The sequence below is a fragment of the Agelaius tricolor genome, unplaced genomic scaffold (genome assembly GCF_023055355.1).
Source record: "Agelaius tricolor isolate 1412-34295 unplaced genomic scaffold, bAgeTri1.0.p SCAF_43, whole genome shotgun sequence".
Lineage (NCBI taxonomy): Eukaryota > Metazoa > Chordata > Aves > Passeriformes > Icteridae > Agelaius > Agelaius tricolor.
Genome location: NW_027269303.1, coordinates 3,451,310 through 3,472,820, shown reverse-complemented (window position 1 = coordinate 3,472,820; position 21,511 = coordinate 3,451,310). Strand labels below are relative to the sequence as shown.

At 51.2% G+C, this 21,511-nt stretch overlaps 2 protein-coding genes across 2 annotated transcripts in view; one reads left to right on the top strand and one right to left on the bottom strand.

The window, feature by feature from the left end:
* Positions 1-21,511, bottom strand: part of LOC139604082 (zinc finger protein 271-like) — a 205,972-nt gene that overhangs the window by 32,229 nt on the left and 152,232 nt on the right. The gene's annotated exons all lie outside the window — the stretch shown is intronic.
* On the top strand, positions 5,027-5,956 carry LOC139604072 (olfactory receptor 14A16-like). The gene has a single exon (XM_071455058.1). It carries the CDS (start codon positions 5,027-5,029, stop codon positions 5,954-5,956), a length of 930 nt encoding a protein of 309 aa, XP_071311159.1.

Here is a 21,511-nt window from a genome sequence, read left to right as displayed (position 1 = left end):
TCTAAGGGACTGGGGATACACAGGAATTTTCAGAATAGCTAAGCAAGTAACTGAACAGGGTGTGATATGTCAACAAGTGAATAAGAAGATCATGAGGAAAACACCCAGAGGAGGGCGAGAACTAACCTTACAGCCCTTCCAAAACATCCAAGGAGACTTTACTGAGCTTCCCCAGGTACAACGGTGGAAGTTTTTGCCAGTGATAGTAGATCACTTGACTCATTGGGTAGAAGTGGTACCCACTGTGAAAGCCAATGCCAGTGTTGTGAGTAAAACACTTCTAGAATCAATCATTCCCTGATATGGGATAGCAAACAGGATTGATTTAGACTGGGGAACTCATTTCACATCGAAGATGTTGCAGAAAATTTTTCAGGCCCTGGGAGTAAAATGGGAATTACATACTCCATGGCATCCACAGAGTTCCAGTCAGGTTGAGAGAATGAATCAAACTCTTAAAAGAGCTCAAGTTAACATAATGATTGAAACCTGAATGTCACGGATAAAATGTCTCCCTTTGGCCTTATTAAGAATTAGAACCAAACCCCAGTCAGATCTGGGGGTCTCACCCTATGAAATGATGTTTGGGTTGCCCTTCCTGACCTCACCCCAGAAGGCTGCCACCTATGAGGAAGGGGAAGCCAATGCCAAGAAATAAGTTATGTCTATAGCACAAACTTTAAAAGGGCTAAGACATAAAGGGGCAATTCCTCAAACTACCACTCTGGATTTCAGAATCCATAATATTAATCCTGGGGATTGGGTGATGATTAAGCCATGGAGAGATCAGCCTCTAACTCCTCAGTGGGAAGGTCCCTTTCAGGCACTGCTCACCACCGAATCGGCCGTGCAAGCTGCAGAGCGGGGATGGACTCATGGCAACAGAGTCAAAGGCCCAGGAGAAGAACCCAAAGAGTGGACTGTAACATCCAGGCTGGGTGAAACAAGATTGACTCTCAAGCAGACACTCAAAGACAACCAGAAAAACACCAAGATGCCCAAAAAGCAGAGTCAAGCCTCCACCAACCAGCTCGAGAACTGTCTTCCTGTTTTCATGGGTGAGAATTACCAGCATCTGTTGAGGGGAAACACACAAGGGACTGTAAAAGGTAATGGAACAGCTTCTTTAAGAAAATAAAACAAAGGAAGGAGGGCAAGGCCGGGTTGGCCCCTTTGTTTGCTACCAAGAAGGCTCCATAGCCCTGCTGTGGATAGCAACCCCGTAGGCATGGTAAGGTAGGGACAAAAGGCCATTCCAGACCTCTGTAATTCCTCAGTTGTCTTTTAATTCAACAGGGACTGCAGGGCAGGACCGAGTTGGCCTCTGTACTCACCCCTAAGATGCACCAACTATGGGTAGCAGCCACATAGGCACGGTAGATGGGAGTCAAAACCATACTGGACCTCTGGGATGCCCTTTTGTCCATTCCAAATAAGTGTGTCTAAGGAAAACCTGAGATTTTGTCTTTTGTTCCCACTGTCCTTGTCCACATCAACAGATGCTGGTATGATTCATTCAAGAGACAAAGAAAAATTTTTACTTAACTGTTTGAGCAAAATGACTTATAGAAAAAGAAAAAGGGGGCTTGTTATAGGTGAGTAATCCTATGGTTGACTCTCACAATTAAGGGCTGGATATTAAATACAAGTTAGGAGAAGTTTTGTAGCTGTATAGTTATCCTTCCCCTCCCCCTTGCATTGCTATCAGAGGATGGCCTCAGTAGTTGGGGCATTTGGGAGGGTTGGCTTGTTCCTATGGCAGCACCTGACTGTGGTGTTTGGGTTTGGGTTCTAATTCTGATGTTCACAAGGGTTCTTGGATGAGGGAAGAGATGAGAATGTTGACTCCATTTTTCAGAAAGTTTATTTATTATTTTATGATATATATTACATTAAAACTATACTAAAAGAATAGAAGAAAAGATTTCATCAGAAGGCTAGCTAAGCTAAGAATAGAACGGAATGATAACAAAAGCTTCTGTCTCAGACAGAGTCCAAGCCAGCTGACCATGATTGGCCATTAATTAGAAAGAACTCTATGAGACCAATCACAGATCCACCTGTTGCATTCCACAGCAGCAGATAACCATTGGTTACATTTTGTTCCTGAGGTCAGCTTCTCAGGAGGAAAAATCCTAAAGAAAGGATTTTTCATGAAAAGATGTCTGCGACACCTGACCTCCAATCAAGGTGTGAGACAGTGATCTCCACCACTGGACAGTGAAGAAGGAGTCGATTGACAAGACTTTGGGAGGGGCCAGAGGTATAAAAGACAGAACATCCATTTTGTAGATGAGCACATGGTGACTGAATCCTTTGCTCCTGGTACTGTGTTATTTTCTTTATTCAGTCTTCTGTTGTATTTTGATAAGATCTTAATATTTAAAATTTTTGAAAGTGAAAATTGTTTCTCACATGAGGTTGGGGAATGTGGGGCAAGGTTGTCCACACTGGGTCAACTCTCAAGGTAAAACTTCTCTGACCTGGTGAGACCTCCTCAGGAGTGGCCCTACATCAATATAAATCACAGAAAGCTGCAATCAGCTATTCTCTAAAGAGAATAGTAATAAAATACACTGTTTAAAATAGGATTACTTATTTCTTAGAAGCTCATTGAAATATTTCTTCACAACTGTAAAAGGAACTCTGCCTAATAAACACTCCAGAGCCGAGGGAAATCAAGGCAGAGCCATGGTGTGTCAGGACTTGCTTGACCCTAATGAGTCCCGTGGTGCATTTGGAGCTGAGCCCTGGAACCTCAGGGCCTGAGATTGCACAAACCTTTCCAGGAGTCAAAGTCAGAGGAAAAACTCAGAGTATCTCAAAGCATGAATGGGTCCCTCTGAGGTCCATCCCCAATACAGGCTACTCCTGGACTCCTTGGAGGGGAGAACTGGAGGCCAGAATTGGAAAAAAACACCTCTCAGAGATTCAGAGTGGAAAGGAACATCCAAAGAACCTTAAAAACCTTGAGTATCTGAAAGTATTAATGAGCCCCACTGAGTGTCAGTACAAAGCTCTCAGGGGACTCGTTAAAGCAGATAATTGACACCATGATTACACAAACCTCTCACAGAGTCTGTATCAAAAGGGCAACACCAAATACTTTAAAATAACTGAAGTACCTTGAAGCATTAATGAGCCCACTGAGTGTCATTACTGATAAAGGCTCTCAAGGGACTAATTAAGGTAGATAGCTGGGGGCTGTGACTGCACAATCTTTCTCATAGAGTCTGTATCAAAAGGGAAACACCAAGTACCTTAAAAACTGGAGTACCCTGAAGCATTAATGAGCCCCACTGAGTGTTGTTACTGACAAAGCCTCTCCAGGGACTAATTACAGCAGATAATTGGAGGCCATGATTGCACAAACCTCTCAGAGACTCCAAGGCAAAAGCCAAAGCCAAAGTCCTTTGAAAAACCTGCAGTCCCTGCAGGGAGCATGAAGGAGCCGCCAGGGCCATTGCTGAGCAAGGCTCCCCAGGGACTCCTTGCAGCAGATCCTTGAGGCCACTGGGATGTGGGCTAGGGGGGGGATGCTGAGGGCAGCACAAGGGGCTGACAGTGCCCAGCCTGGCTGGGGCTGTGCCAGGAGGCCCCAGGGCCTCAGGACAAGGTGTCTCCTCCCAGCCCTTGGTGGCACAGACCCTGCTGTGCCCCAGGGCACCAAGACTTGGCTTCTCTTTGTCCCCACCTGTCATCACTGCCTGCAGTTCTCTGCTCTGCCTGGGGCCTGGGGACACTTTCTCAGTCGTGTCCCTCTCTGGGACCCATTAAAAGTCCAAGAAAGTTTGGAGTTGGATTCTGCCTTGGAGTTCTGCAGAGGTTTCTTCAGCTCCCTCTCAGGGACTGATGCTCAGGCCCTGAGCACAAAGCCCCAGAGGCTGATTAAAGTCCTTGTTCTGTGTCTGTGCTGCTGAGCTGGGCTGGGCTCCTGGCCCAGAGGCAGCTCCTGGTCACCAAGAAGAGCTTCAAAAGCACATTTCTCTTGATGAGCAGCTCTTGTGCCAGCCCAGCAGGGCTGGGGCACTGCCTGCAGCCAGCCCAGGCACAGCCCAGAGGCACAGAGAGCTTCAATCAGTCAGGGCTGGGAAGGGGCTGAGAAGTGCCTGGGGCACAATCACTGCCAGCCCTTGGCACAGGAACCTCTGGCTGCAGGACAATGCAGCTGCAGCTCCTGGAGCCATCTCCTCAAGCTGGAACATGCCAATGCCTGCAGAGCCTGTGAGTGCATTCTCTGCTGGTCTCTTGTGCAGAGCAGCCAGGGGTGCCTAGGGCTGTCCTGCAGAGCAGGGTCCTGCAGCCCAGGGCGCTGTGCTGGGGCAGGGACTCTGCTGCCTGCCAGGGACAGCTCTCAGCCAGCCCTGGCAGCTGCTCCCAGCACTGGGGGACAAGATCTGGCTGGGAGGAGACAGCTGGTGAGGCTTGGGAGTGTTCTCCTTGTGTGGGGAGGATGCTGCATTGTTCAGGACTGCTCCCAGCATGGCATTTAACTGCAGAATTTAGATTATACAGGGAGCACAGCGAGTCAGGGGCTGCATAAAAGGGGATATCCTGCTTTTTTATTCTACTGCTCTGGCTTGGAAATTGCACATAGATATTCATCTCTCAGATCAGGTTGAGAAAAATAAAAAACATTCTCTCGGATCTGAATAAACAAGGCAGCAACAGCAATCACCACAGGACCCCTTAGAGGCTGCATCAGTGACGCTTTTCCAGCCTCCTCAGGGTTGCTCTGACGTTGCCATCAGAGCCTGCAGAGCCAGAGCTGCTCCTGGGCAGTGCCTGAGCTGAGAGGGCTCTGCAGGGCAGAGCTGAGCCCCCAGGGCTGGGCTGGGCTCTGGCAGCACTGGCAGGGCTGGGCACAGGGAAGCAGCTGCTGGCAGGGACAGCTCCAGGCAGCAGAGCCCTGGGCAGGCACTGGGGGGAAAGTGCCCCCAGGCTGTGCTGGGATATTTCAAGTCCTCTCCAAACTCAACTATTCCATGATTACTTTTTTACAGATCCCCGTGCATAGACAGCACAAATGTCCAACAGCAGCTCCATCAGACACTTCCTCCTGCTGGCATTGGCAGACACGCGGCAGCTGCAGCTCCTGCACTTCTGCCTCTTGGGCATCTCCCTGGCTGCCCTCCTGGGCAACGGCCTCATCAGCAGCGCCGTAGCCTGCGGCCACCACCTGCACACGCCCATGTTCTTCTTCCTGCTCAACCTGGCCCTCGCTGACCTGGGCTCCATCTGCACCACTGTCCCCAAAGCCATGCACAATTCCCTCTGGGATACCAGCAACATCTCCTACACAGGATGTGCTGCACAGGGCTTTTTCTTTCTCTTCTTCATCTCAGCAGAGCTTTCTCTCCTGACCATCATGTGCTACGACCGCTACGTGTCCATCTGCAAACCCCTGCACTACGGGACCCTCCTGGGCAGCAGAGCTTGTGCCCACATGGCAGCAGCTGCCTGGGCCAGTGCCTTTCTCACTGCTCTCATGCACACAGCCAATACATTTTCCCTGTCCCTGAGCCATGGCAATGCCCTGGGCCAGTTCTTCTGTGAAATCCCACAGATCCTCAAGCTCTCCTGCTCCAAATCCTATCTCAGGGAACTGGGGCTTCTTGCTGTTATTGTGTGTTTAAATTTCGGTTGTTTTGTGTTCATTGTTTTCTCCTATGTGCAGATCTTCAGGGCTGTGCTGAGGATCCCCTCTGAGCAGGGGCGGCACAAAGCCTTTTCCACCTGCCTCCCTCACCTGGCCGTGGTCTCTTTGTTTCTCAGCACTGGCATATTTTCCTACCTGAAGCCACCATCCATGTCCTCCCCATCCCTGGATCTGGCCTTGTCAGTTCTGTACTCGGTGGTGCCTCCAGCTGTGAACCCCCTCATCTACAGCCTGAGGAACCAGGAGCTCAAGGCTGAAGTGAGGAGACTGATGACTGGATGCTTTCAGGAACATTAAACTTCTGGAGAATTTCTGCAAATCATTTGTAATAAAGTTATCTGTGATCCTTCTTGTTGATTTAATTTTGGAGGTTCTTTTCCTTTGTTTTAGTATTATTGTCCACAAAGAAATGTCATTGTTTGTGCCATTTCTCATTTTGTTTCTCTCCACCTTCCCTGGGGCCACATACTGTGTCAATGAGGGGCTGTGCTCTTTGTGACTTTAAAGGAACTAAAAGATCTCCCAGCAGAGTTTTCTGCAGAGATGCCCTTTTGTTGCCTTCTCTGGAGCTGCAGCAGCAATGTCTGTGTGCAGAGCTGGGGCAGATCAGTGCTGGCCCAGCAGCTGTGCCCAGCAGCAGCAGCAGCAGCAGCAGCACTTGGTGTTGCCAGTGCTGCTGCCGTGGCCCTGCCCCGCTGCCCTGGTGGCCCTGGTGTTGCTGCAGGGCCTGAGTGCTCTCGGGGCCGGGCACAGCCCTGGGGGTGGCAGTGCCGGGGCTGCAGCAGGGACAGGCCATGGGCACTGCTGGGGCAGCGCTGACGCCTCAGGCCAGGCTCTGGGGGCTCCAGGCTCCTTGCCCAGGCTCTCTCCAGAACACGGCCAGGCCAATGCTCAGCACAGAAACCCCCGTCAGCAGCCCCAGGCTGGCCGTGGGCAGGCTGGGGGCAAACAGCATGGCTGGGGCTCTGCAAGGGCCCTGGGGCAGACGGGAAGGAGCAGCAGAGCAGGGGCTGATCCATGCCCAGTGCGCTGCACAGCCCAGGGCAGCGTCCCAGAGCGTCCTCATGCAGCTGCCAACAACATCCCCCCTCTGCAGCCCTGGCCTCTCCCCCAGCTCACACAGGTGCCCCATCCTTGCAGGCACAGACACGGCAGCACTGCCTCAGCAGCCCCTGTTTGCATTGCACACAGCAGGGGCAGCACCCCTATGCTTTTGCTGTGGGGACATGAACCTGAGGGAGCACAAATGCCATCAGCCCCTGGGGCCAGCAAGGCCTGGGGGACACCAGAAAAACCACTCAGCTTTGTCCTGGCCTCTGCACTCAGCCAGAAAGTTTGTTCCCATCAGCTGGGAGTTTCCTGTGCCACTGCAGACGCTGTTGCTCAGAGCCAGGGCTGCCGGGCACCCACCCCCAAACTGCCCTGAGTATTTCCTTGCCTTCACCTTTGCTTTCTCCACTCTTCCTGCTTCAAAAGTTTTCCAATTGCCCAGCCCTCTTCCCTGCCCTGCAAACAGCCCATCCCTGTTTGCCCTTTCCTCTCTGGCCCCACTCCCCATTGCAGTTCCTGACTTGGCCCCAAGGGAACGTCCCTTGGGCAGCAGGATCATCCTACAAGTGCTGCAGGAATTGTCTGCAGGCTCCTGCAGTGCCTGGTGCTGCTCCCTTGCCAGAGGCACCCCAGGCCAGGGGGGCACATCTGGGCTGCTGTGTCTGGCTCTGGGGCTCCCTGTTCTGGGCAGTGAGGAGGAGCTGCAGAGGCTCTGCAGGACTGACAGGATGGGCTTTGGGGCTGCCAGGAGAAGCTGAGGGACCTGGGCTGCTGGAGCTTCTGAAGAGGAGGCCCAGGGCTCATCCCGCAACTGCTCCTGTCGGGTCCGGCTGTCTGTCTCTGCCCCGACACGGGTAGAGTGGTTCTTTGGTGGGCGCGATGCAAAGGACGAGTCTGGACTCTTCAGCTTTCGGTCTTCAGGTTGTTTATTATTTCTTATCTACAAAATTTTTCTGTCTGCCCAACAGAGGTCTGATCTGCAGGCAGTCACAGGCACTCTCTGACCACCCACGGGGCGGTCATGTCTTTTTATACTAAAACCTACGTATACAATATTTACCTTTATTTCCCAATGCTTTTCACCCATGTTGGCAAGTGCACCTTCACCAGAAACCAATCTCTAAGTGCCAACATCATCACAGGAGATGGAGGACAAGAAGAAGAAAGAAGAAGGACAAGACACGCCCCGATCTCTCCATCTTGTCTCCATAACCCCCCTGTACCAAAAACCTTAAAGTCTATATCTCACCCTCTAAATGTGTCTCTTTTACACCTTGTACTCTAAAGTGATTCTCTTGTCCTCAGACTCTTGTTACTTCTGTGGATGGATCAAAATCAAGCCACCAAACACTCTTGGCAACATTCCAGGGTTTTCGAGACCCCCAAGGGTTCTCCTGGCATCTCTGGACATCGGGAACGATGTGCTGAGATCCCACATCTCCCCCTTCTGTTTGCACCAAGAAGACTTCTTTGGCAACTTGACTCATGACACGTCTCACACACATAAAGATGCATGGGACGATGAGCATGAGGACTAAGAGTATTAAAAAAATATAAAATCCCATTTTTAAAAACCCTCTCCATAAGGGAGAAAGATCAAAAAATCCCGCCACATCATCAATCCATGACCCAGTGATCTCGCCTAGTTTCTTTATACTGTCTTTTATATTTTGAATGCTTTCATGAATTGATCTTGAATGATCTGAGAGATTCATGCAGCACATTCCCTCAAACTCTTCACATCCATGTCCATGAGCGAGCAATAGATAATCGATTGCTGCCCTATTTTGAAGAGTTGCCTCTCTCACACTGCTTACATCTTTTAACATGTCACTCAAAGCGAGAGAAACTGATTGAGCATGCTTGCTCAACCAACAACCCATGTGGTCCAGTTGAGTCAAGGCCACCCCCGATGCTGTCTGAGGTGAGAAAATTGCTGCTGCAATTCTCCTTGCCTTGTCCCAGGTGTACACTTCATCATCACAGTTTGCACTGTAATGTTGCAAGGACCTTTTCTCTTTGTGTTTTTGCTCTCTCAACACTTTTAAATCTGGTGACAACATTGAAATCCTCCCAATGCTGCATGGACCTCCCTTGGCATTTGCAGGAATGCCGTGCCAAATTCTGTCCCCACAAATTAAAAACAACCCACGTGGCAATTGCACTGGGACTTGGATTGATCCTTTGGCTGTCGTCACAGTGTGATTACACCAAGCTGATGCATTTTTATAATATTCATGATTTGGTGTGACATCAATGCTATTGTTTGTCCTTGACACATTTGAATTTTCAAATTTCATGCATAGCTCCATTGTTGTGGACCCAAAAATCTCCAATTCCTGCGGTTCAGTAGAAGCCGAAGGTAAAAGATGTGTCCAGGCACACCATTCATTCACAGGATCTTTGATGACCTGTGAAATCTCCATTGGAGGATGCCCTGGAATTGGCCATTCGCCCACTGGCAACCCAACCATGCATGCCGTGAATGGTTTCCCTGGTTTCGAATGTGTCAGGCAGATACTTTCTAAATTTGCTGCTTGGGCTAACGTTTCCCAAACATTTTGTTTTGGCTGACTGACAGGTAAATTTGCTCCATTGCTTAAAGCAACAGATGCAAGCATGAGCATTATGAAACTCATGATTTCACCCTTATAAAAAACCATTTTCATGCTCCCACTCAAAGCCACAAAGGAAAAAAACCCCCAAAGTTTTTATTCTTTTTGTTCTCCTTCTGAGTTGTTGTTCACAGCTTGAGTTTCTTCCTCCGTCTGTGTGCTCGTTTCTCTGCTTCCGGGATCTGCGTTCTCCTGCTCTCTCGTCCGAAATGGCTTCACGTGCCGCGCTGACACCCACTTCAGCCCTCGCCCTGTGGAAACACAAGCGAAACCCTTGCCCCAAGTGATTAGTTTGAAAGGACCCTCTATTTGTCCTGTCTCTGGGTTTCTGATCAAAACCAAAGGATTCTCCCTTAGTTTTGCCTGAGAGCTGTTTGAAAAATGCCTCACGATTGGTGGATTGGGTTCAGAAGACGAACTGTTAAGAAAATTCAACACATACAATGCTTTGTTTAACTTCATATGTGGTGTCGCCTCTGGCTCCCCCCTTTTCTGCCTGTCCAAAAGGGATTTCAGGGTGTGATGTGTTCTTTCAATGATTGCCTGACCTGTGGGTGAATGTGGAATGCCAAATGTGTGTCTGACACCCCATCTTTTCAGGAATCTGTCAAGCACCCTGCCTGTATATGTTGGACCATTATCAGTTTTTATTTCTTGAGGCACACCTAATGATGCAAATGCTTGTAAGAAATGTCGACAAGCATGTTCTGCTGTTTCCCCTGCATGTGCTGAAGCAAAGACTGCCCCTGAAAATGTATCTACGGATACATGAACATTTTTGAGTCTCCCAAATGATGGATATTTTGTGACATCTGTTTGCCACAGCTGAAGACTTTGCAGTCCTCGTGGATTGACTGCTCCTGTCGAAGCAGGTGGTTGCACAAGCTGACAATCTGGACAAGCACTAATGATTTCCCTCGCCTGAGTTTTTGTGAGACGAAAGGATTCCATCAGCGCTTGTGCATTCTGATGAAAAAATGCATGACTCAGTCGTGCTTGCTCAAAAATGTCCGGAAGTGTTTGTGAAATGGGCATTGTCAACCTGTCTGCCTGAGCATTCCCTTCCGCTAGAAATCCTGGAAGTGTTGTGTGCGCTCTGATGTGAGTGATGAAGTATTCTTCTTCCCTGCTTTCTAGCACTGCTTTCATGCTCACTAGATAGGAATATAAAACTTCGTTGCTGACTTCTTTCAAGAGCAAACCTTCCAATCGTTTGACCACCCCTGCAACATATGCAGAGTCCGTGACCAAATTGAGCGGTTGTTGGAACAACTGAAATGCTCGGACAACAGCTGCCAACTCCACAATTTGTGGAGAGCCTTGAACCGTCTTCACGTTTGATTCCCATTCCCCTGTCGTTGAGTTCATCCACGTGATCACTGACTTGTGTGTCTTTCCTGAGCCATCAGTGAACACTGTGATCCCGTCCAGAGGTTCTTCACTTATTCTTGGCTTTGCTCTGTAGCATATTTGTGACTGCAACATTCTATGTTGTGGGAAATTGATTGTGCAAGCTCCTGGAAAAGCTAACAATGCAATTAACAAATCTTTTGACTTCTGCATCGCCCAATCAAAATAATCTTTTTTCAAAGGCAGATATATCTTTGAAAATTCTCGTCCCGCCATTGTCAGCAATCTTGTTCTCCCCTTTATGATGATCTGTGCTGCCATCTCCAAATCTGTCAGAATTGTCTTTGAAGGCCTGTATGGTAGGAAAATCCACTCTATGATTATTAAAGGATCTCTCTGAGATGCGTCCCATTGAAAGATTAAACCATGGAATTGTGCTTTCTTTCCCAACACTGCTAACTGGAAAGGCAATGATTCAACGAATCGATGTGCCTGCCTCTTCTGAATGGCATCTGTAACTTTTTCCAACTCCTTCTTTGCTTCTCTTGTGAGCGTCCTGGGAGATCGAATGTCTGCATCTCCTCTCAAGAGATCAAGCAACGCTGGAATGTCACTGTTTGTGATTCCCAAAATCGACCTCATCCAGTTGATTTCCCCTAGAAGTTGTTGTAAATCATGTAGATTGTTGACTCTTGCGCTGATTTCCATCTTTTGAGGCCTTATTGTTCTCTCTGAGATTTTCCACCCTAGATATTTCCAAGGCGCGACCTCCTGAATCTTTGAAACACTGATTTCCAGACCTGCCTTTTGCACTTCTGCAATCACACAGTCACGAGCCTTTTGCAGCTCTTGTTGTGTTGAGGCCGCAATGAGCAAATCATCCATATAATGAATGATTCTCACCTTCGGGAATTTCTTCCGTGCTGGTGACAAAGCTCGTGCCACGTACCATTGGCAGATTGTCGGCGAGTTTTTCAGGCCCTGAGGAAGAACGACCCAATGGTACCGCTGCAGAGGCGTTTCCTTGTTGATGCTTGGAACTGAAAAGGCAAGCCTCGGAGCATCATCCGGATGAAGTGGAATACTGAAAAAACAGTCCTTGAGGTCAATGACCACAAGCGGCCAATTTCTGGGAATCATCGAAACAGATGGAAGACCCAGCTGAAGCGGTCCCATGTCTTCGAGGACTTCATTGATCTTCCTGAGATCGTGCAACAACCTCCATTTGCCTGACAGCTTCTTCTTGATGACAAACACTGGAGAATTCCAAGGGCTGTTTGTTGGCTTGATGTGTCCCTTCTGCAACTGTTCTTGGACCAGGGTTTTCAATGCACTCAACTTTTTTCGCTCCAGGGGCCACTGATCCACCCAGACTGGATCATCTGTTTTCCAAGTCAGCTTCAATGTGGAGAGTGCCGCAGTGACCCCTACTAAAAATCCACCTCGATCTTCGTGCCCCATTGTGCCAAGAAATCTCGTCCCCAAACTGTAATTGGCTTCTGCACAACGAAAGGACGAATGATCGCCGTCTTGTTTCCTGGTCCCGTGACAACGATGGCATTCTCACTCTGCAGACACAGAGAAACTCCCCCTATGCCTGAGAGAGACCCCAAGGGTGCAATCAAGCTCCAGTTGCGAGGCCAAAAGATGTAGGAAATTACCGTGACATCTGCCCCTGTGTCGAGCATGCCTCTGACTTCTATTGTTCTGTCTCCACAAGTCAATTGGCATGTGAGCGTGGGTCGATCTCGACCTATGTGCTTTACCCATGTGGTATGTATCTCGACATGTTCCCTCAAAGGAAGCCCTTCTTCATCAAAGATTGACATGACTTCAATGGCGTGTGGTGGCAAAGCGAAAGCTCTCGCGATTTGAGTGTTTTCCGCCACGGTCAATGGTGGACGAAGTGCCTTTGCCAGAACTGTCAGTTCCGTATTTTTATCTGCGGAAACAACTGATGGATAAACAATAAGTCCTAGGATTCTGCTCCTATCCTGTCCTATTATTAAGAAATCTTGTTTTTTGTGTGAGTCTCCGCGGATCCCTGTTGGAACCTCCGCATGACTTTCATCCAGAAAGCAAATTAATTTGGAAGTTGCCAGTGTGCACTGTGCCCCTGGTGGAAGGAGTTCTGGGTCGCTTGAGAATCGGCTGAGGAGTTTGCTGAGGGCGTCTGCTTGACGATCCCCGATGATTGTCCTGTTGGTTGTTGAGTCACCGCCATCACTTGTGTCGACGTGCGCAGACGGTTTGTGGGCGCGGTCCTTCTGCCGTTTCCCGGAAGTGGTAAAGGATTCCCTTCCACGTCTGTCTGGGAAAAACATTCTTTCACAGAGTGTCTTCCTCTTCCACACCGCGCACAAAGTGGCTTTTCAGGCTTTTGTGTCTGCACTTGTGCGTGTGCATGTGGACAATTCTTTTTCAAGTGTCCAAACGCCCCACATTTGTAGCACTGCCCTCCTGATGGATTGCTTTTCTTCTGGATGGTTGCAAGAACTTTATTGATGTTTTCATTCTGTTGTTGGAGCACCTTTTCCAGCATTTTTTCAACCTTGTCCTGATCTTCTGACTGCCTCTCCGGGTTTCTTCTTATCTGTTCTCCCCATTCTCCTCTCAGCTCATCCCTCACGATTGACGCGACGTGCTGAGGTGTTCCCACTCTGCTGCATGCCTCCACCATCTCTGCCAAGGATGGCCGTCCTGGCATTGCGCTGATGACCCGTTGACAATCCGGGTTGGCATTGCCGAAAGCTAAACTCTCCATGAGAGGTCGCTTCGCCTCGTCAATCGTCACCTGTCGATCCACAGCTTGCGAGAGTCGATCTATGAAAGATGAGAATGGTTCTGTGGGACCTTGCCTGACGCATGAGAATGGGACGTCCGGAACTCCCGCCGGAGCAATCTGCAAGATTGCTTTGCGTGCTGCTTCTTTGATGTCATTCAGCACCCGTCGTGGAAGCCGTGCTGCTTGCTCCACTGGATTGTCATCTGGAGGGTCTCCTGCTAACTGTGCTTCCGTGAGGTTTGCGTTTGGCCCGCCTTGATAGCTGGCTCTCAACTCTGCGAGATATCTTCTCCATCTTCTGTCCCAGATAAGACTCTGTGTGTCAGTGAGAATCATTGACACAAGACATCGAATGTCGAATGGCGTGAAATCATATGTATTGAATGTCCCCTTCAGGAGCTGTTTGAAGTACTGCGAATTCAGACCATTGTTTTGAATGGCCTTTGATAAGTCCTTGATCACTTCGTGACCCAGCCTTTCCCACCTTGGATTTTGGCCTTGTGCATCATAAGTCACTGGCATTATTATGTCTCCTGATCCTCTGATCAGACCCTTTTCCTTTGACAATTCATTTCTAATTTCCTTCCAATCTATCGGTTCTATTGGTTGTTCTTCTTCATCCTCTTCTGGAGATTCCATTGGCCATTGCCTGCACAATGGAATCGTGGAGGCTCTTGGTGATCCTTCACTCCATGTTCTTTGACTTGAGGTCCTCAGTCTTGCTCCTGAATCCGGAAAAGAAACTTGAGGCTCTCTTGAACGTGTTCTTTTTGCTGCATCAAAAGAATGCAGAAGATTCTTTGCTGCTTCCGCTGCTGAAAGCATCCATGCTGGAATTCCCTCTCTTGCTGTAATGTGTATCATTTCTTCTTCTTGAGGCTGTGCTTCATCTGAACTGTCTTCAACTTCATATGATCCTGAAGTTGACGGAATATTATCCTTTTGTTGCGTTGCTGTTGTTGTTTTTATCTTCTTTAATGTGGCTTTCTTTTTATAAATTGTTGGAAAAAATTGCTGCATTGTTGCAGTTTGGCCAGCAGGTGATGTGGTGGCGCTGTCGAGCAGGTCCGCCGTGTCCTGCAATGTGGTCGTCCCTCCACGAGGTGGCGCTGTCGCCTGCCTGGACAACCTTGATGATGACACGAACTCCATCGGTCCCTGCTCAGCAGACTGCAACGTTCGCAACTTTGTTTGAGACCGAGTTTGCATGGCTGTTAACTGAGCTGGCATTGAGGGCTGAATATTTGAGCGTTTCTTTTGAGTGGAAGGGGTTTGAACCATAGGGATTGAGGCTAGCATTGGGACCGGAGAGGGGGTGGGGCCACGGGATGCCGAACCCCGAGCGTGGCCCCTCCTATTCGCCCCGGACGTCACAGAGGATCGGACCCGCCCCCGACCTCGCTCCACCGGCACTTCCCGCGCATGCGTGCCTTCGGGGACGCCCCCTGCCTCCCCTGTACTGACATCACTGTCTCCGTCCCGCTCCACCTCCGAAGTCTCCTCCCTATCGTCTGTTCCTGCCCCTCTCTCCTCCTCCTCTGACGCTGTATCCACACCCCCCGCTGAAATGCGCAGCCCCCTCCCCGCGGGTGCCCCCTTTCTCGCTGCGATTCGAGCCGATCTCCGGGTCCAGATTTCCGGGTCTGACGTCACCACCGCGCGTCTCCTGCGTCCCTTCACAGCAGCTCTCCGGAGCTCTGCAGCTGCTCCGCCCTTGCCGCCCGTGTCTGACGCTCCCGCGCTGGTTTGAGAGGTCTCCCCGGCCACTCCCTGAGCCTTGCTCGACCCGCGCGTCTTTGGCACCGCTCCAGAGGCGACTGTCGCTTTCGGCGTTGCGCTCGCAAGAGTCGCATGGAAACCCGTGTCTCCCATTGCCTCCCCGCCCCCCCCGCCGGCCGCCGCCGCTTCCACGCCGCCGCGCCTGCCGCGAGAGAGCACATCCCCCTCCCCGACTCCGCCACGTTTTCCACCTCCTCCCCCCCTGATTCCTGCGAATCGGGACAGTACACTCCGGAAGGGTGGCCTGTCTCCTCGATGTCGCTGGGAGAAAACTTTATTTCATCAGGAAGAGGAATGGTATCATCAGTGTCTGAGTCGGAGTCTGAAGTCCCTGTATTGTCTGTGGTTTCAGGGTGCTTTAGGGTTCCCTTGGGTTTTCGGGATGGTGGGACTGAGGGCAATGACATTTCCCCTTGTACCCTTTTCTCGGGCACCTTTTCCCCCGGGCTAATTGAGATCAGAGCCAATTTCTGCTTGGAACCTTGCTCTTCTCCCTCCGCCCCTTTGGGACCTGCAACAACTTGTTGCCTGGCTGACCCCCTAAATTGAGTCAAGGTCGCCTCTAACATAATTCTTGCTGAGGACAGCAATTTTAAGGCTGTTTTATCCTCATTGATGGCTAGAAAATATAGATGTCTGTTAACTTCTTGCCAAAAGCCTACTTCAAATAACAGCCTTGTTTCGGAGTACGGGTAATTACACCGCACCCATAGCAATAATTCTCTAAGCTTTTTCTTTGGGATCCCCTTAGTGTGTGTGTCTGCCACGCCTTGTAGGTCGGACAGAATTTCTATTTGTTCCTGGGAAAGTGTACCCCCCATGTTCTTAATTCTTGACCTTCTCACCGAATTCCTGTCGTCAGAGCAGTCCGGAGGCTCCTGGTCTCTGGCCTGCAGGTCACAGGAGATGGATCCGGAGGCGCCTTTCCGATTCCAATCCGGGCTGTTCTGCTACGAACTTTCTTCGGCTGAGGTGGAGTGCGATGTCCTCTGCGGCTGCTGCGTTTTCAGAGTCTCCTGGCTGCTTTCTGGCTGTTTTCCCAAGGAGTTATCAGGCTCTCCTGGGAATGAGTCCAACTCGGGAGCTGCCCACTCGGTGCTTCAAGGCTGCCCCTGTGCAAGAGGTGCACAGCAGAGCTCACCGTGGCTCAGCGAAGGCTGCTGGATGCTGCTGGATCGCCGGTCGCTGCCGAGCTGCTCCTGGGTCGCTGCCGGGTGCCCACCGGTGCCGGTGCCCACCCAGGGACGCCAAATGTCGGGTCCGGCTGTCTGTCTCTGCCCCGACACGGGTAGAGTGGTTCTTTGGTGGGCGCGATGCAAAGGACGAGTCTGGACTCTTCAGCTTTCGGTCTTCAGGTTGTTTATTATTTCTTATCTACAAAATTTTTCTGTCTGCCCAACAGAGGTCTGATCTGCAGGCAGTCACAGGCACTCTCTGACCACCCACGGGGCGGTCATGTCTTTTTATACTAAAACCTACGTATACAATATTTACCTTTATTTCCCAATGCTTTTCACCCATGTTGGCAAGTGCACCTTCACCAGAAACCAATCTCTAAGTGCCAACATCATCACAGGAGATGGAGGACAAGAAGAAGAAAGAAGAAGGACAAGACACGCCCCGATCTCTCCATCTTGTCTCCATAACCCCCCTGTACCAAAAACCTTAAAGTCTATATCTCACCCTCTAAATGTGTCTCTTTTACACCTTGTACTCTAAAGTGATTCTCTTGTCCTCAGACTCTTGTTACTTCTGTGGATGGATCAAAATCAAGCCACCAAACACTCTTGGCAACATTCCAGGGTTTTCGAGACCCCCCAAGGGTTCTCCTGGCATCTCTGGACATCGGGAACGATGTGCTGAGATCCCACATGCTCCAAGGTGGTTTCAGAGAATCCCAGAATCTGCAAGGTTGGTAAAGACCTTGGAGATCATCAAGTCCAACCTGTGCCCTGACACTGCCTTTTGTCCCCTGAGCCTCCTCTTCTCCAGGATAAACAACCCCAGAAGTTCCCTCAGCCACTCCTCACAGGTCTTGTGCTCCAGACCCCTCCCAGCCTTGTTGCTCTTCTCTGGACACGCTCCAGCCCTTCCAAGTCCTTCCTAAATTGGGGGGCCCAGAACTGGACACAGCACTCGAAGTGCTGCCCAACCAGTGCTGAGCACAGGGGAAGAATCCCTGCCCTGCTCCTGCTGGCCACACCATTCCTGATCCAGGCCAGGAGCCATTGGCCTTCTTGCCCACCTGGGCACACTGCTGCCTCATGTCCAGCCTGCTGTCCATCAGTCCCTGCAGGTCCCTTTCTGCCTTGCTGCTCTCCAGCCACTCTGTCCCCAGCCTGTAGAGCTGCAGGGGTTGTTGTGTCCAAAGTTTAGGACCCGGCCCTTGGACTTGTTAAACCTCACCTTGTTGGATTTGGGCCCTGGATCCAGCCTTTCCAGGACCCTGTGCAGAGCCCTCCTACCCTCCAGCAGATCCACCAGCCAACTTGATGTCACCCCAGTTCCATGAGGCCCCAGAGTGTCCCATTGCTCTCCATCACTCCATGAGGCCTTCCAGTGTCACAATGTCCCTTTGGTTCCATGGGACCCCCTTGGTGTCACAAAGTCCCTTGGATCCTTGGGCCCTGCAGTGTCACAATGGCACCGTGGTCCCCCAAGGCCCTGCAGAGTCACAATGTATCCTTGGTTCCATGAGGTCTGGCAGTGCAGCAATGCTCTCCTTGGTTCCACAGTGTCACAATGGCCTCTTGGTCCCAAGGGCCACCACGGTGTCAAACATGTTTCCTTCATTTCAGGAGTACCTGAGGAGCAGCCCTAGCCCCTTTGTTCCATGGGTCCCTGCAGTGTCACAATGGCCCCATCGTGACACCAGGTCCTGCTCTGTCACAATGCTTTGCATGGTTCTACAAGGCCCTGCAGGGTCACAAGGTTGCACATGGTTGCAACCTTGCATGGTTCTGCAAGGCCCTCTTGGTTCCAGGAGGCCTCAGAGTGCCACCATGAATTCCTTGGTGCTGCAGTGTCACAATGGAGCCCTGGTGACACAAGATCCTGCTGTGTCCCCAGGAACCCTTGGTTCCATGTGGCACCACAGTGTCACAATTGTTCCCTCGGTTTCCAGAGTCCTTGCAATGGAGCAATGGCCCCTTGATTCCTTTGTCCCCAGGCTCTCCCAAGGGTCTCCTTGGTTCCACAGTGGCACAATGGCCCCTTGCTTCCCCAGGGCCCTGCAGGGTCACAATCATCAGAGAATCAACCAGGCTGGAAAAGACCTTGGAGAGCATTAAGTCCAGCCTGGGACCCAACACCACCTTGTCACCCAAGTCATGGCCATGAGTGCCACATCCAGTCTTTCCTTAAACACTTCCAGGGATGGTGACTCACCCACCTCCCTGGACAGCCCATTCCAATGCCCAATCACCCTTGGTGTGACGAATATTTCCTAATGTCCAGCCTAAACTTTACCTGGTGCAGCTGAAGGCTGTGTCCTCTTCTCCTGTCACTGTTCCCTGGGAAAAGAGCCTGACCCACACCTGGCTGCACCCTCCTGTCAGGGAGTTGTAGAGAGTGATGAGGTCTCCCCTGAGCCTCCTCTTCTCCAGGATAAACAACCCCAGCTCCCTCAGCTGCTCCTCACAGGACTTCTGCTTCAGACCCCTGACCAGCCTTGTTGCCCTTCTCTGGACACTCTCCAGCCCTTCCAAGTCCTTCCTAAATTGGGGGGCCCAGAACTGGACACAGCACTCAAGGTGCTGCCCAACCAGTGCTGAGCACAGGGGAAGAATCCCTGCCCTGCTCCTGCTGGCCACACCATTCCTGATCCATAGGAGTGCCAGGGGTTGGATGAGGGAAATGGTGGAGAGGGGGTGGGGACAAAGTGTGATTGATTGTCAGCCATAAAGGGTCTTGATTTTCATATCTATTCAGACTGAATTAAGAGGTACTGGGTGTCAATATCAATTAGACATTGCTAATATCAAACTATAAACAGGAAAAGAAAACAGGACAAAGCAGTTGTCTCTGTTTTTTTCTTTCCAATATAGCAGATTCACATTGAAAACACTTCTGAAATTTGTCTAATTAACCAGAGAAGAATTGAAAACTTCAATTATTCCTAAGGGTTTGTGTTGTTTGGGTGTTTCGAACAAATATTTTTGATCCTTTTTCACTGAATTCCTGAACTGAAGGACTCAAGAAAGAAGAGGCCTCTGAAGTAGTAGAATTCATGATCAGCAACCTCCAAGTGGCTGAGGATCCATCCCCATCAGAGCATCAATGAACAGAAATGAGCACAGCTTTGTGGCTGCCCCAGCTTTGGCATGGGCCCTGGGCCTGGAGCAGGAGCAGCTCTTGAGGGCCCCAAGGCTGGGGCTCTTGAGCTGCTCTGGGCAGATGGGATGGCAGCAGGGGCTGCAGAGCTCTCAGCACCTCAGGCCGAGGGGAGCAGGGCAGCCAGGGAGCCTCCTTTGGCCTTGGCCAAGCACCTTCCCCCATGGCTGGGGCTGAGTCCTGTGGCAGCTGCAGCTGCTGCTGTGCCCTTGGCAGGGGCTGAGGCCGTGGGGCCAGTGCCCAGAGCAGCCTGGCCTGGGCAGAGCTGTGGGGCCAGAGCCGGCTGGGCTGGGCTGGGCTCAGAGAGGCCCTTGGTGCTGCCCAGAGCTCAGGGCAGCTGGCAGAGCTTGCAGGGAGCTGGGCTGGGCTCAGAGAGCCTGGCCCAGAAACCATCAGTGTCCATCTCAGCCTGGCTGAGCGTGCAGGGGCAGGACTCAGGCCAGGCCTTGTGGGGCAGGGCCAGCGCCTGTGCAAGGCATTGCAAACAGGCAAGTGGCCCAGAGAGGAGGCTGCTCTGTGCCTTTGGTGGCAGGGACAGAGCAGGGAGGGGGCCCAGGACATTTGTCAGCGCCAGCCTCTGTGCCCATGCGTTGGCAGCCCTGGCTGCTGAGCCCAGCTTTGGCCTGGGCTGAGTTTGGCTGTGGCCCAGCTCCATCCTCCTGCGGGGCTCAGGGCCTGTTCCCGGCCATGGCCAGCCCTGGCTGCCTCTCTGCTGGCCCAGAGGCCGGCAGAGCCCGGGGCAGGGCTGTCTGTGCAGCCCCACAGGTGCCACGGGCTCTGCAGGAGCTGGCAGAGGCTGCCCAGCAGGGAGGCCATGGGGCACAGAGCCCCAAGGCTGCCGTGGGCACCACGGCACAGGGGCCGTTCCCAGCCGCAATGCTCCTGGCCTGGGCTGGGCCTGCACAGGGGCTGGGCCACCATGGCTGGGCCAGCACAGGGCCACAAAGGGGCCACGCAGCCGCTGCCAGGGCTGACAGCAAGGCCAGGCACACACAAGCAATTGCTGAGCATGGCCTGCGCTGGCCAGGCCTGACTGTGCCAAAGGCAGAGCTCAGCTGACCTTGGGGGCTGCAGCAACACTCCAGAGCCCAAAGAGCCTCCATGGCTGGGCTGGAGACCAAGGCTGCAGGAGGGAAATGCAGGGCTGCTGCGGGATGGGGAGGCCATTGAATTCCAGCACACACCTCAGCTCTCTGATGATCCCGGCACCATGCTGGGCCCTGTTTCAGACTGGAGCAGAGCAGATGTTGATGGCACAGGAGCCCTGCGGGGCTGTCAGGGACCTGCAGCTTGCAAGGTGCTCTGCTCTCCCTCAGGTGCTTTCAGAGAGATCCAATCCCAGCTGGGCACCTCATGGCACAAGTGGCACTGCCTGATCATGGGCACACAGCTGATGTCTGCCTGGAAAGGGGCACAGGTTTTAATTCCTTTAAGTTTCATAATAAAAAAGCAAATCTTTATTATCTGGGTCACTTCAGTATTTTAAGAAATGGCAACATTTTCCCACCAGGAACAGGAATTTCCTGGATCTACTGGATCCTTCTACTGATGGCAAGGGAAGAAATACAGATCTTCCCCTCTTCCTTTGCCACTGACATTCAGTCTAATATTTAATGACCCCCTTCCTTGAGGTGTTTCCAACTTTCCTGTTTAAATGGCCGTGTCTAAGGACATCTCTTCACTGGATCAGCTGGATCTATGTCCTTCCTTCTGCTCTCAGATTTCCTCCTCCAGATGCTCTCTGGTCATTTGAGCGCCTCTGAGCTGACTGGTTTCATGCTTTGAACTTCGGGGAGTGGCCAAATCTTTCAAGTTAAAAAAAACCCCATGAATTGAGTATCTCACTGTGGTTATACCTATCACAGAATTTCCATTTCTTATGGTTTTGCTTAAAAACTATTCCTGTTCAGAAAGCTGTTGGGGATGGTGGACATGTCAGAT